We start from the raw sequence: 14,529 nt of genomic DNA, 5'->3' as shown, positions 1-14,529 counted from the left end.
GGCAAAAAGTTAAGGTGAAGCTTTAATTTACCAGTCAGCATGTTACAGATAGAGAACAGCTATCAAAGGTATGAGCAGTTACAGCTTATAAAGGCTTGTACAACTTGTACAGACTTGTACAACTTACAAGGCTACCTATAGCAGGCCTGGCCAAACTCTATACACCACAGTCTGGCCTCACTAATCCAAGAAATTAATTATTATAAGAGCAGTGTTGTCTTTTCGAAGCCACGCAAGACGTTAAGGAATAAATGTATCACATGAATATTCGGTTTAGCAGTCGGGTGAACTACCAAACGCACCGCTCCACCACTTTGCGTTGCAGAATAATTGTGGAGTTACCTATTACACACGCCAATCTCTTACGGGCACACCGGACTGACGGAGTGCTAGTAATTATAGAACATGCCGGCTGCACAAATAGAACTTCTGCTAACCCATGCTTATGCATAAACCGGTCTGAGCTGCTGCCGGCTAACCACAGGAATGACTGCATAAACATTTTTACAAATGAGTATCTGTCACTCAAACATCCTAGTGAATATTCGAGCCTTTATTATGAGCTCTCTACCCACGCTCATGCTGGGTAAATGCTCTGAATGCTCATAATAAAGGCTTGAATGAATGCTCTTCATCTACTCTGCATGCTGGGTAAATGACTAACCAAACCTCAAATTATGGACGATATATGGCTAAATTATACCACTCATTTCTTACAAGACCTAAGCCATATAATTATATATATATTATATATAGTTATACAGAAATAGAATATGAAAGATGAAATGAAAATCTATGTGAAAGAACTATCTATTGATGATCCAGATCATGCCAGGGTTTTGTTATTTTTGTAATATCTGACACTTGCTTTTGTTATAAGGAGCATTTAGAAAGGTATAAGAAAACGGTGGAGGCATATCTCATTGACTGTAAGCCACTGAGCGTGCAACATTGAAAGAATGATTGGGGATAGTGGTTCTTTGTGTAGTGGCTCACTCTGAGTGAGAAAGGAAAATTATGCATATATTAGCTCTTTTAGTTGCAAGTCAGTTTTGCTGAGACCCGCATGTTATTTTGTATTCATAATCATAATTGAATGAGTTTGAGTTTGAGTCTCTAAAGTAAAAGATAAGAGTGCTACTGGATTACGATAGAAAACAAATTAAGACATTTTGACCAATACTGTTCAATATTGACCAATACTGTTCAATATACACAGCCACTATGTTTCCATGACTCGCATGATATGCATTAGGGGCTGTGCGCAAGTTGAGTTGCTATGCAATCGAGCGTTTCAGTGAACATCTGCGCTAGCGCTGGGCACGGGTACGAAAACTCGTTGGACTTGCGCGTTATCTTCTCTCGAGTATCGGGTAATAAAGATTTTGAGTGTTTCGATCTTGCGGGTCGGGCTTTGACTTTCGAGTTCAAGTTTTGGTACCCGGATCCTTCGAGTAGTGTGAACAAAAACTTGGTCTATTGCGCCCTGCGCTCTTGGCTGTTTAACAACCCGCGTGTTAACGCTGCAAGCACGAATGTCAGTCGATAAAAACAGTGAAAAATAATAAATAAATTGAATAGAAATACAAATGCTTTGTAAATTTTAAGATGTGTCTAATGTTTAGAAAATTTAAACATAAAATCCGTATCAACAAACCCGATACTCGAGAAACCCGTCGGCCAAGAAGTACTCGTGCCATGCACTGCCAGTTATCCGATACATGAAAAACTCGAAAGGAAGAGGATGGCATTTAACGATGCGATGCGCATTTAACGCCAGCACTTGACCTCAAAGGTCAAGTATTAACTTAATTAATGACTCTATAAATAGCTACACAGTCTTGTCGCTCAAAGCTTAGCAACAATCATTCAGAACTTAGGCGCATTGAGACTGCTCAAATCGAAAAAAATATACCGAAGCGTGAAAATGTTTAAAATAGAATAGCCAGCGATATATTAATGCGCATGATGGATTCGATAAAGTTTGCGAATCACAAAACTGACTTAGTTTGTGGATTTATGCTGTTTCCATGGTGTGATTAACTTGCGGATTGGCTCAAATGTGTGCATCATACGCGTCATGGAAAGATAGTGAATAAGACCTGCTTTGTCCTCCCAACAATTTGCTGAAAATTCAAGGGTGGCTTACGTCATGCAAGATTTTACTAATGAGTGGTTCAGCTAAAAATATACTAGTTAGTTACTAAATAAAATGGCTTCTGTTGTCATAAAAATTCTATTATTCAGATATTTTTTTAAAATGGAGTGGTTTGCACAACCAAAGAAAATATTTATTACACTTGCGCCTGTGGTCTCCGAAGGTCATGCAAGTGTCTGATAGGGATTTTACTAAGTGTTAAAATATAAAGCAGTTTTTCGTGGGTCCACTTTGTAATTGCAGAATATTCTACAAACATGACATGCTGACTAAAATGCCTTAAAGTGACAATCTTTTTAGCATATTCTTTTAGGTTAAATAAAGTATTTCTATAGATTAATCCATATGTTCATATACGTATACATTGTATTCGAATCAAACCCCACTTATACATTTTTATTTGTGCAACTGAGATTTTTAACAGCTAATTATAGAGCAACAATAAGTTGAAGTAGGTTTTAAAAGGTTATATCAGACAGATTAGCTCGTGTTCACAGATACATGGTGGAGAGAAGGCTACTCATCTCCACAGATACATGGTAGAGAGAAGGCTACTCGTCTCCACAGATACATGATGGAGAGAAAGCTACTGACTTGCATAAAGCGTAACTTACGATTGAGTTTAAGGTGGGTTTGGTAAGTGAGCGAGCCATAGGGGTTCTCAGCAATGCACTGGTAGACAGCTGTGTCTTGGAACTGTATATTAAAGAGTGAGAGTGATCCATTGGGATGTGTCAGCAATCTACAGAAGATGGTGATATTACCAAGTATGTTTTTCAGCTCTGAAAAATCTGGTAGAGTTACAACCAATGCGAACAAGTCTCTTTCCCTCAAACTCCCCGATAATAGTTTTTCCCATCAGTCTCTCCGATCTTCCGACATCATAGATCCGACCTTCCGACATCATAGATCCGACCTTCCGACATCATAGATCCGACCTTCCGACATCATAGATCCGATCTTCCGACATCATAGATCCGACCTTCCGATATCATAGATCCAACCTTCCGATATCATAGATCCGACCTTCCGACATCATAGATCCGACCTTCCGACATCATAGATCCGACTCACGATCTGCAGTCACTGTTTCTATGACGCGGTTAATCTGCAAGTTTGTGTCATCCACAAGATGGAAAGGCAAAAACCCGCAAGTCAAGCAAGTTTTGTTACCCACAAATTTTTATCGAATTCTCACGATTGGGAAAGATGGAAACGGGGCTTGCGAATGATGCGCGAGGAAATACCGCGAAAGCTATTCCATTTTAAACACTTGTTACACTTCAGTCGTTCCAATTTCAATTTGAGCAAAACAGTACTTTGCCACTATGACTTCTGGCGTGAAATTCCTTCTCTTTTTAGCAGAGCGTCCGCATTAATCCGCAACATGCGGATGTCCATTGAAACACGCATCGTACGGTAACTCGATGTGGGTGCACACAACTCCAAACTTGCATCTTCCACACAATAAAAATATAGTGATTGTCAACAATTAAACGCTACCAGTTGCGAGTAATACTCTTCTAAATTGGCATTTATATCTCAATTATATCCCCCATAAACCGCACTACAATACATTCTGCTGACCTCTATACAGAACGATCAAGTAGCTCTTCGTGTTGCTACCTCGCAAGATCAAAGAGCTGACCAATTTAGGGTGTCTAGTAAGACAAGGTATAATACAGCTACTGAATGTCACTTCTTGGCTACCTTCTCACTAAATTCCAATTGTTATAAAAAAATCTGGCAGCTACAAGTCGTCAGTATTTGCTGTCGCTAAATACTGATTGATGCCTAAAGTGGAAAGAAGGAAGAGTACATGACATGGTCCAAGAAGGACCTCACCTGTTAGTTGGTACAACAGGAACTGCATTCTTATACCAAGTGATGTTAGCTGGTGGGTTGCTTTTTACTTGACAAGGTATAGTAATTTGAGAACCTAAGTCTTTGGTGAAGACGAGAGGAAGGCTATCTTCAGTAGATGGAGGCTCTGTAATATAACCATTTGCCAAATGCAAGCCCAAAAGTAGAATGTGTTTTTACAAAAATAAGGATGGACAAATTGTGTCAAACGGATGAAATGTATATCCTTATGGTCTTTTTCTCGAAGAAGAAAAACAGCAAACAACAACTCAGTCACATAAGTGAGTTCACTGAGGTTTCACTCTTGAAATCACATCACAGCGTGAATCACACTGAGCAGTGAACAACCCGCTATATGAAGTCCTTATTATCCATCCTTTATAGACGGTTGCCATGGCAACAAATATTGCACACTTATAAGGCTTGGTAGGCAAACAAGATTTTGAAAATCTCTCAAAAATATCCTGGCACATTGTAACATCTCAACAAATTCACTATGGAGTATTAAACATTAAATCATCCGGCCCTTGTAATACATTTGTTTTTGTTCTCTCAACAACACTTGCAGCACTCATTTGATATTCAAATATGAGCCAACTCACGGTCTCTATATATTCACTATGATGTACACCAAAGACATGGACTATGGCGCAACAAATCACTCATCCCCAAGTCGAATAAGTTTGCAATTTCAAAGCATGTGTAGTCAGTGTTACAAGTTTTGAAAACTAATTAAGTTTTCTTACAAAAACAAGCTAAAGCATAGCAAACGTTTCAATTCTCACCTACGACTGAGATGGTGGTAGAGCTAGTTATGAGACTGCTGCCGCTGCCAGCTTCGCAGCTGTAGACATCTCCATCGTTAAAATTGTTGATGGTGCAGCGTCGATTGTTGAATGCTAAACTATGAGTAATAGAGATAGGAGGGGCATCTCCTGATTGAGCTGGCTTCCGGTACCAAGAAATTTGAGCGTTGTTCAACGGACTGAAAGATAAACAACTCCTTTATTGCATGTTTCCGTCCTCAATCCGTCACTCAAGGAAGTGTGAGAGTGGACAGGAGTGTGACAGGAGCCAACAAGTGGGCCAATGTTGTCTCAAGGAAACCTTCAAAACCTAGTTGTATTAATAAGCCTCATATTCCTGATAAGTGGCTCAGGCAGAGATTTAGCTGGGGTTCTACTAGTTTATGTAACTACTAGTATAGTTTATTACTAGAGTAATGAATATGAAGCCTTGATTATCCTGACATATGCATGTTTCATCACAGCAAAAATACCACTCATACAGCTAATTTCTACAGCAAACTTTAAATAAAACTTCAAAAAAAATCAACTTTGGCAAAATATAAAATACTATATTTTCAAGTTATTTCATAAGCTTACTAAAAAAATCCTAGTTTTGTGTGCTGATGAGCGTCAACGTAGTAATTGTGGTAGCAATGCTAGAGATGTGTTAAGGTCAGTAGCATGACTTATATACTTGTACACTTCTATTTTAGTTTTATTTTGAGAAACATTTTCATAACTAAAATTGTCTTCACGTATATTCGCAAAACTTTGGCTGTATTTAATTATTTTATCAGGGTACAGTTACTTTTTGGCGCAATAAGATCAATCTTCCCTAAGCATTACTTAAAATTGTATTGCATTAATTGCACCTATCCACTTTCTCTTGATCTTTGCTGGTACAATTTCAGTGTTTTTTCCCCAACCTTATAATGTATTGACGTTTTGTCGAACAAATTCGTGTCAAGGACAATGGCTCATTGCAAAGAAACATGCTTAATGTAGATAAAACAAGATAACAGAGGCTAACATTTCCATCTTTCATGAGCAAGACTTACTGATTAGTACCAACATGAATTCATATCATCAAACAAAATCACTTGAACAAAATCATGCAAACACAATAGCAGCTACTGAACATATGACAGGAGGATAATACTTCATAGTTTATTAAATTTGCTATTTGGGCTCAATTTCAGTGCAATTTCTTAAGATCAAATATCTGAACCAACACTAGCAGATACTGAAACAATCTGAAGGTGGCCGGATTATCAATTCTTATGTGTGTATCGTGTGTAAGTATGTAAGTATATCGTAAGTGTATCGTAAGTATGTAAAGTGTTGACAATACAGGCAGCCTTGAAATTATTGGTGGTATGGATAAACCACATGATACATAAGTATATGAGCAAACATAAAGGATACCTACTGGGCATTTACAACGCATTCTAAAACGTGGCCAACTCCAGTTCGCTGAGCATATGTCACATTTGGTAAGCTGATAACAAACTCGGGGCTGACCAAATCCGTCTTTTCTACAAGATGGCAATACTCGCTCTGGTGAACGAGCTGTAGCAACGTCTTTGAATAAAGACTCATGCACTAGGAAGACCATGTAAGAAACGCATATATACACAGTGGTAGCATTGAAAGATCTTGATTCTCTATCAGACACAGTCAAGTTTAAAGCTCCTATAAGGACATATTTTTTAATCAAATATCACTTCCACACTTGTAGCCTTGACTTTAAACCAAGTTTAAGCCCTAACATGGCATATTGCTTGATGGGCAGGTTAATAACGTATTGATTTGTTAATGCGCAGCTAGACCTGATGAAAATGTCATGAGAAAGCCAAGTAGGTGCTTCACTACTCACGTTCAATCCGTAGCTTGAAGCGCTTGCTCCTCGTACTAGGTAGTTCTGGAGTGTAGAAGTTTGAATACTCTGCCTGGTAGACTTTACCACCAAAAAATTGAGGCGTACTTAAAACTATGAGCTGCATTGAAAGTGTTATATGATATTGATCTCCCACGACTACCCTCTCGGTAGCGTCGTTAGAGTCGGGAGCGGAGGCAGGACTTTTGAACCACTGCAGAGATGTGTCATCAGGAGGGGGATTTGCTTCGATGTGCGGAACATTAAGAACTAAAGCTGATCGTTCGACTATATTTAAATCTTCTATGACCGTCGGTTCGGGCCATGCATTCACATCTGAAATGTGAAAAAGGAATGAAGGGAGATGAGTACTTGTCAAGTAGTGTCATTAATAATGAGGCCGCCGTAGTAAAATTTGAAATACTTACAGAATATGGAGAGCCTAACTTTGCGGCTGATGGCAGCGCCCACACTGTTGTTGGCTACAATCCAGTAAAGACCCTCATCATTTCTCGTTATAGTTTTGATTAGCTTGTTCTGTAAAAGACCAGCAGGCATCATTGAAGGGGACACACTCAATACCTAACATAACCTCATTGCTTACGAGAGCGGATTTGAAAATTTCACCCATTTCACCGCTAATAATAACCTGCAGTGTTGTCGCCGGTGCTTTGCGACGTATATGGGAACCAGGCTTTACGAGAGCAGATTTGAAAATGCTATAGCAAAGCAAGAAAAGATAGTTCCTGTACACGGTACCGCAGGGCTGGCAGTCACCACTGGCCTTTGCAGGAGCAGCGATATTGTTCGCACTTGCATGTAGATGCATACAGAGAGTTGTCCAGTCAGCGAAATACAAGCCAATTACACATTCTTACTGATGAGCATTTGAAAAGGAATTTAACCATGATAAATATTTAGAGAATGACAGCCTCCTGTGAGGCAGATGAGTCTATGATCTGAAAGTTAATTCACCATCCAGCGATGACTGCCAGCAGGAGTTCATGGCATTGAAAGCTGAAGGCAGCCAATTGTTACGGCTGTCAAATCGATCGATCGTAACTCGGCCGCTCTGTGGCTTGAAAAGTACTAACAACAAAATGTTCCGTTGAATTTAAAGCAATGATTTAATAAAAATAGATAGAGCTTCTAAATCATGTTGTCCAAGTTCTTAGTAGGAAAGCAATATCTTCCGAAGATGAGATCTTGAAAAGGCTAAACAAGAAAGACCGATTAGAATGTATTTGCATGGTTGTGACATTGAGAGCTAAAGGCAAACTGATTCCACTGATCTGCGTGACAACTGTCAACATGTTTCCAATTCTACAAGCCCAGTTCCATAATGGAGAAATAGAAATGTCGGTGTATTGAGTGAGTATATTGTTGCCAAGGATTTGCGCTAACAGTGTTTCCGACTAAAACTGATCATGCAACAAGCGAGGCTAATACTTATTAACTAATAATGTATTTAAATGCTTCTCTTGGTGCGTCTAGCAAATGCTTTCAAATGAGTCGCTGCTACATCTAATAAAATGGTTTGGTCTGAAACGCTGTTGCGCCACACATTTTCATTGGTTAATTGTGTTTTTTATGGTTTGGTGAAAAACATTTTGAGCCATATATGACAACATATTAAAACTTGAAAGCTTGAAAGTTGAAGATTAGCTTGACTGGGTAATTTGTCCATAATTGGACACACGGAAGTATTATTTTATATGGCAGCATTATAATAAAAACATCCACATATAAATTTTCAGTATTGCTGTTGCTAAGAATGTCTTGTAGTTACGCAAGCTGTAGATGATACATCCTCACATGTGCTTCACGTCCAATGGTATGCAGGGGTACTAGTTTTATCTTAGCCTTGAGTTTGGAAACCATAAAATTATGCTATGATATATATATATATATTATTTATATATATAATACGCTATTACCGGAAGATCCTATAAAATATTCTATCATCTAACAATTGCGCTTGAATGATAACATAAAACTTGCAGTGCATAAGCAACTGCTCAACAGCATGTGAGTGAACACCATGAATGGCAGGCTAAGCACACAGCAGCTACCATAAATGGTAGGATTATCACCAAGTAACCAATAGTGCTATTGAACTAATTGCCTTGGTCTTATTCTCTGCAGAACTTACTAATATACATGTATGTACCTAATAGTGGCAAAAGTTGAAGTATGTCAATTTATTTGCTTATACAGATTTAAAAAATTAAAAAATCTACTTGCACTTTCATTTTAACATAGGTTCTTAGTGATACGGATAGCTCTGAAATTGATTAGATGACCAATACCATTTTTTAAAGTGAAAAATATATTGTATATACACAGTAATTATTGCTTTATACATGTTGATTCTCAGCATACGCATCTTGACATAGCAACTTGAGTCTCTCCAGGAGGTCAAGGATGAACAAAACAAATGTCTACCACATTTATATGTGGTAGATATTTGTTTTGTCCTAATTTATATACATAGTTCATTTTCTTTTGATTATGTTGCTAAGCGAGCCAACAAGCTGCCAAGTTTTAGCGACTTCCTGTAGCCATCTGCTTCTTAATTTTATCACACTGCCTGGACTGTTTGTTTTGGTCTTGACTTATAGCATTAAGTTCAAATGGCATTCAATACGCAGACTCAATTATAAAAACCTTTTGCTTCGGGATGATCAGTTGTTTATTGTGTGTATCTAATTGTGTTGTGACATGATGACTGTTAGCTATGCTGAAATCTCATGTTTATAACATGATTTTGATTTTAAAACTGACTCCGTTTATTCTTTCTTCAAAGAACATAATTGTAGTTGTTTCCTGTTTAATATCTCAGATCTGTCAATCTTTGCCACACTGTTTTATGTGAAAATATTTACAGGAAAATATTTACAGGAAAGACAACTATTTTAATCAGGAGTAATTAATTTGTTCATAGAAAAATTTATCATCTCCGTCATGCTGCTGCACAAGCAGTGGTATGACTCAACAACAGACATGATGAATTATCGTTCTTGTGGTTGTGTATCCAACTATCTAATCAGACTAATAAATATATTAATACCATGGGAAATGCATTATTACCACGCATTATATTACAATTTATTTTTGCTTGAGTATTTTGTTGCATTTCGTTGAATCTGGATTATAAAAACAAGTCTTAGTATCAATATAATCATGAGTACGTCGTTATCATATTTTATTTTTAGGTACATATTGCTGAGGAATTAATTAACAACAATACGAGTGATATTATATCTCTACCGCAATCAATGGAGTCCAAAAGTCAGCTGAGTGAAATACTATTCTAATTTTTATTTTGTTTTTATAAAACTTATGCGAATATTTCAAACGCAGTATACGCGAAGTCTTATTGTTTAGGTGCTCTAGAAATATGGCTAGCTGTTTACAAATGTTCCTTACGTATTCTTATGTGAAGCACTGCATAGGCAGCAGTAGACATTCATAGTGAGCAGCATTGGAGTGCAGATCAAGGGAGGCAAATAGATATTTAGTTTAAACATAAACTAAAATAAGAAAAGTTCCCCCTGAACAATATTTGTGGAATTCGGATATCGCATCTTTAAAAAATTAAAGTTATTATTTGTGTTGGAGTGGTGAGCCCACACTTGTTAGGTGTTGAAGTTTTTCCCCTGAGTGTTTATCATAAAACGCTAGTAGTTTGAAAGATGAATGAGCTCCATATGAAGTTCAGCTGGTTGTTCAGCAAGTCTCTCATCAATGGATAATCAAAATGTCTGGCGGAATATCAGCAAATCTACACGCTGGCCACTTTATCGTGACAGGAAGCGGTACATAGTCAAAAGAGGTTGGAAGAGAGCCCAACAGTGTCATAAGGCAAGGCTTTGTAAATGCCACATGGCAAAGGCATTTCGCTATCATATACCAGTAACATCGTTGAGCAAGTGCTAGTTTTACTTACCGATGCAGCCTGAGGGTCAAGTTCGCCATCCTTGTAGAAAGTAATAGTTGGAGGGGGAGCTCCACTGACCCTAGGTACACACACTAGTCTGTACCCTTCTTCTACATCAATAGAACTCTGATATGAAGAGCCACGGAGGGCAAAAGAGGCGATGGTGGGAGCAGTTGATTCTACAACATACATAATCAAAATCATATTGCTAATTTGTTATGCCCTTGCTCTCCTGCTCACTTGTAACCGATTGAGTAACAACATGGACAACTACAAGTGCTTTCTGATTCTTTCTGCATGGGAGGTTTGTGTTATGGCGTTCATATTTAAATTACATACCTTTCATAATTGCAGAAAATTAAAGATCTTTGATAAATAAAATAAATGATATTATAGGATAGGTCTCATTGCCAGATGGTAAATGCATGTCTCTCATAAACATCAGATATCGTACAGAGAACATACCGATTGTCTTACAAAAAGCGAGTTTTGGGAAGACGCTACAAATTTTTTGTGTGAAATCTTTCGTAGATCATTAAAAACAAACAACATGTAGAACATAGGTCAAGTTTTTAGATGCTCACAGGCTATAGCAATCGCTGAATTGTTGAGGCCAATCATTGAAAACAATCTCAATGATTGCTGATAGCATCTACCCTCAACAACTGCTGATTATGTCTCCTCATCAACGAATGAAGGTGAATTGTGAGCTAGTATAATCTATTAACAAGAAGACTGGTTTGACTACTGATTATCATGTCCCTCCTCCAATCAGCTGTGACAGGGCACTGAGTGGCTGCATGACATTTAAAGCCAATGTATAATATTGTTTTAACAAGACCAACTTTAGAGCCCATTAGTTTATGCTCAAGGCATCCTTAGTAAAGTCACTTGATCACTGGCCAGTTTTAAAATTTCAAAATATTATATCGCTCCGATGACCTGTTTTGAAATGAACCGGTCAGCGAAGCAATTCTCTGTCACCTACTTGAAACAGAAGTGGAAAGTCAATGAACCATGAGGTCTGCTTTAAACAAAGAAATATCTTCTCCGCTCACTTTGTTTATGCAGAGAGAGAGAGAGGGAGAGAGAGAGAGAGCACCAAACCCGTGAGACTCAATATTATTGGCTCTACTAGAATATTTACTAAAATCCTCACTTAAGTATCCTACCATTACAACTAGTACCAGCGTTATAATTGATACTTTCATATCATGACTAGAGTTTGCCTACTAAAAGATGAGTCATACCACAAGAAGCCAGCCCTTTTCATCCACTAATACGCCGTAGGCTCAATTGTATCGGAGATATAGGCACAAGAATTTCATTACTGAAAACTTTCGAGTGTGAAAGGCTTTCGTAAACACATTATGAGTCAGAGGAAGAATGAGTCTTTTGTTCCGGGGCACAAAGAAAACAAAGCACTGAAAAAGGAATCACGAAGTCTTCGCCACGCTTCAGTCAAGGAATGTCAGCGGCGGTAGTCTGGAAAACGAATTATGCTGACATTTCGAAAGTAAACCAAAGGAATTTGAAGAAATAGGAATTTGAAAAACACACTTGCTCTGAATGATAGAAATTATCATGGCAAGCTCCCAATATGTAAGGAAGAAACTGATATGAGCAAGAAAACTGATATATTACTTGGGTTGGTACACACTCAGCGAGGTAACATACAATCAGTATTCCTAATGGTAATATCTACCCGTAACGGTTAATTTAGAAGCCTACAAGATTTGGTCTTCATCTCCCTCTTGCAACATCTAAGATTTTACTAAGAGCTACTTATGAAATGGCCACCTATAAGGCTTTTCATATCAAAAGAACTGAATCTTATTTAGATGATAGGGAGCGATGTTACGACCAGGAATCCTACATGGTTCATCACATCCTATAATTGCTGTTTCAAGCTCAAGTGTCAGAATAACGAAACCTGAGCAGCAAGTAAAACTCCTTAGCAAAACAGGAACAGCAGAAACAGGGATATCATGTTTTTATCTTTCATATAGTTTGGTCATTTTTCAAAAAATAATTGTTTTAGAAATATATTTCATCTATAAAATGATCTCAGAAAAGGAAAAATCACTTTTGAGTCAAAACCATATAGTAGTTTCAACTAATGATAACCACTCTTTATAGGAAGCTCTACTATTGGTATAACAAGTACAGGCATATCATCAGGCTAAATAGGTATATGAATTACCTCAGCCTCGTGTAGCACTGCCCATTATCCATAAGGGAACACGCCCTTGCTGCTTTATCTATTGTAGCATTCGTGTAAATTAACCAGATAGCAGTGTATGTCAAGTGATTAGAGTTAGCAGCAGTAAAAAGCCTTGCCTTCTCCATCAAAAACTCTTCAGTGTTAACCTTTTATTTACAATCTTAAAAACATCCAGTGGACCCTCACCATATGATTTTAATTGGTTCTGGTGTTAGCATCATAAGCCGAAAATTTTGGATAGAGGGATATAGAAACCCATAGCACATATCTAATGCAAAGTGCAAACACGTCCTGGTGAAAATCATCAAAATTCTATATAGGCTACTTACCGTACGTATTAAAAATTAGTAATAAAGTGATATGTTAACTTTAGTAACTATAGTTACTTACAGTAACTTTGGTGTATTTAGTAGCTTTGATCTGTTATGAAATGTAACATTACAGTATAATATAAGCAGCAAGTAGGCTACCGTAGGGAGTTTTTACTTTCAAGGCAGTTGTATAACACAAACATTGAATTTAACTTTGATGAATTTAGCTTACTAAACATATACTTTAAACTAAGTTTTAGTTTGTATTTTCAACTATTTCACTGAACTTACAACTTTTTCCTCACAAAAATTGTATCACCTATCCATTTTCAGTTTGGTTTTCCCAATAACGAATAACTCTGAACTGAGTGAGATCATATCTCTTTCATTCATTGTGGGAGGGATTTCAGTGAATTGCATAATGGCATATTTGTTATTCAGACGAAATCAGCACACCGACTGCCAAATTTGAATTTCGGGAAAACTTTCTGTTGATTTCGTATTGCTGATAAACATTTTGTACGAAGAGAGCAAAAAATCAGCGTGTTCTACATAGTATAACAGTGTCATCGCAACCTGAGGTCTGTGGCTGTACTTCAATTTTAGATGAGTTTATATTAATTTTCAATCAAATTATCCTTTGATTGCTGGTTTTCATCATGAAACTGGTTCAATGAATAAGATCTGTTCTGTAAGTTTGTAGTACCGTCTTCGGTAATGTTGTTATTTACAGCATGACCGTCCAGCATAATCTGTTCGGCAGATGACTTGATGCAAGGCACTTTGGGAGACAAGATAAGCTAATAAACTGAAATGGCCTTGTGACAACTGTTTTTAAACGTGACCTTTTCATAACAACACTATGAATGCAGTTCTTATTAAAAGAACAGTTTGGTTACAAATCTTTGTTTTTGAATATGTACTATCTGAGCCTTACATCAGCAGTGCGAGAGGCATGTATGTTTATTGCTAATATCAGCAGAAGCTAAGCATACATACTGTGGAGCTAAATGTATTTTTATTTATTTGTCGTTTAAAATACTCAAATCGTATCTCCAGTCTGCCTGACCATCTACTACATTCCTACTACCCAAAAAGCCACAACACCTTATACCAGACACCAACACCTTGCCAATTTACATTATAGAACAGCATTATGCACGAAAAGATCTTTCTTTCAATACACATAATTTATTTTACTATTTTTTATTTTTGTCTCGCAATCTAATTTGCTTTAAATGACCTTGACCTGCGTAAACAAAGTTATTATCTATCTATGTATAAAGCTTTTCTTGACTGAAGGGGCTTTGACCAAAAACTATAGTCAGTGATTAATCTGCAATCAGTGAGAACATAATATGCATAATCT

At 37.4% G+C, this 14,529-nt stretch overlaps 1 protein-coding gene across 1 annotated transcript in view; it reads right to left on the bottom strand.

The window, feature by feature from the left end:
* Positions 1-14,529, bottom strand: part of LOC137391348 (protein sidekick-2-like) — a 78,271-nt gene that overhangs the window by 29,041 nt on the left and 34,701 nt on the right. The window contains exons 13-19 of the mRNA XM_068077799.1: positions 10,635-10,804; positions 7,114-7,222; positions 6,686-7,021; positions 6,239-6,344; positions 4,807-5,006; positions 4,004-4,148; positions 2,773-2,900 (exon numbers count right to left, since the gene is read on the bottom strand). Coding sequence (XP_067933900.1) covers positions 2,773-2,900; positions 4,004-4,148; positions 4,807-5,006; positions 6,239-6,344; positions 6,686-7,021; positions 7,114-7,222; positions 10,635-10,804 — 1,194 coding nt within the window. The remainder of the gene's footprint in view (positions 1-2,772; positions 2,901-4,003; positions 4,149-4,806; positions 5,007-6,238; positions 6,345-6,685; positions 7,022-7,113; positions 7,223-10,634; positions 10,805-14,529) is intronic.

The sequence above is a fragment of the Watersipora subatra genome, chromosome 1 (genome assembly GCF_963576615.1).
Source record: "Watersipora subatra chromosome 1, tzWatSuba1.1, whole genome shotgun sequence".
Taxonomy (NCBI): Eukaryota; Metazoa; Bryozoa; class Gymnolaemata; order Cheilostomatida; family Watersiporidae; genus Watersipora; species Watersipora subatra.
Note: the sequence above shows the minus strand (reverse complement) of the source record. Positions and strands in the feature narration are given on the sequence as shown.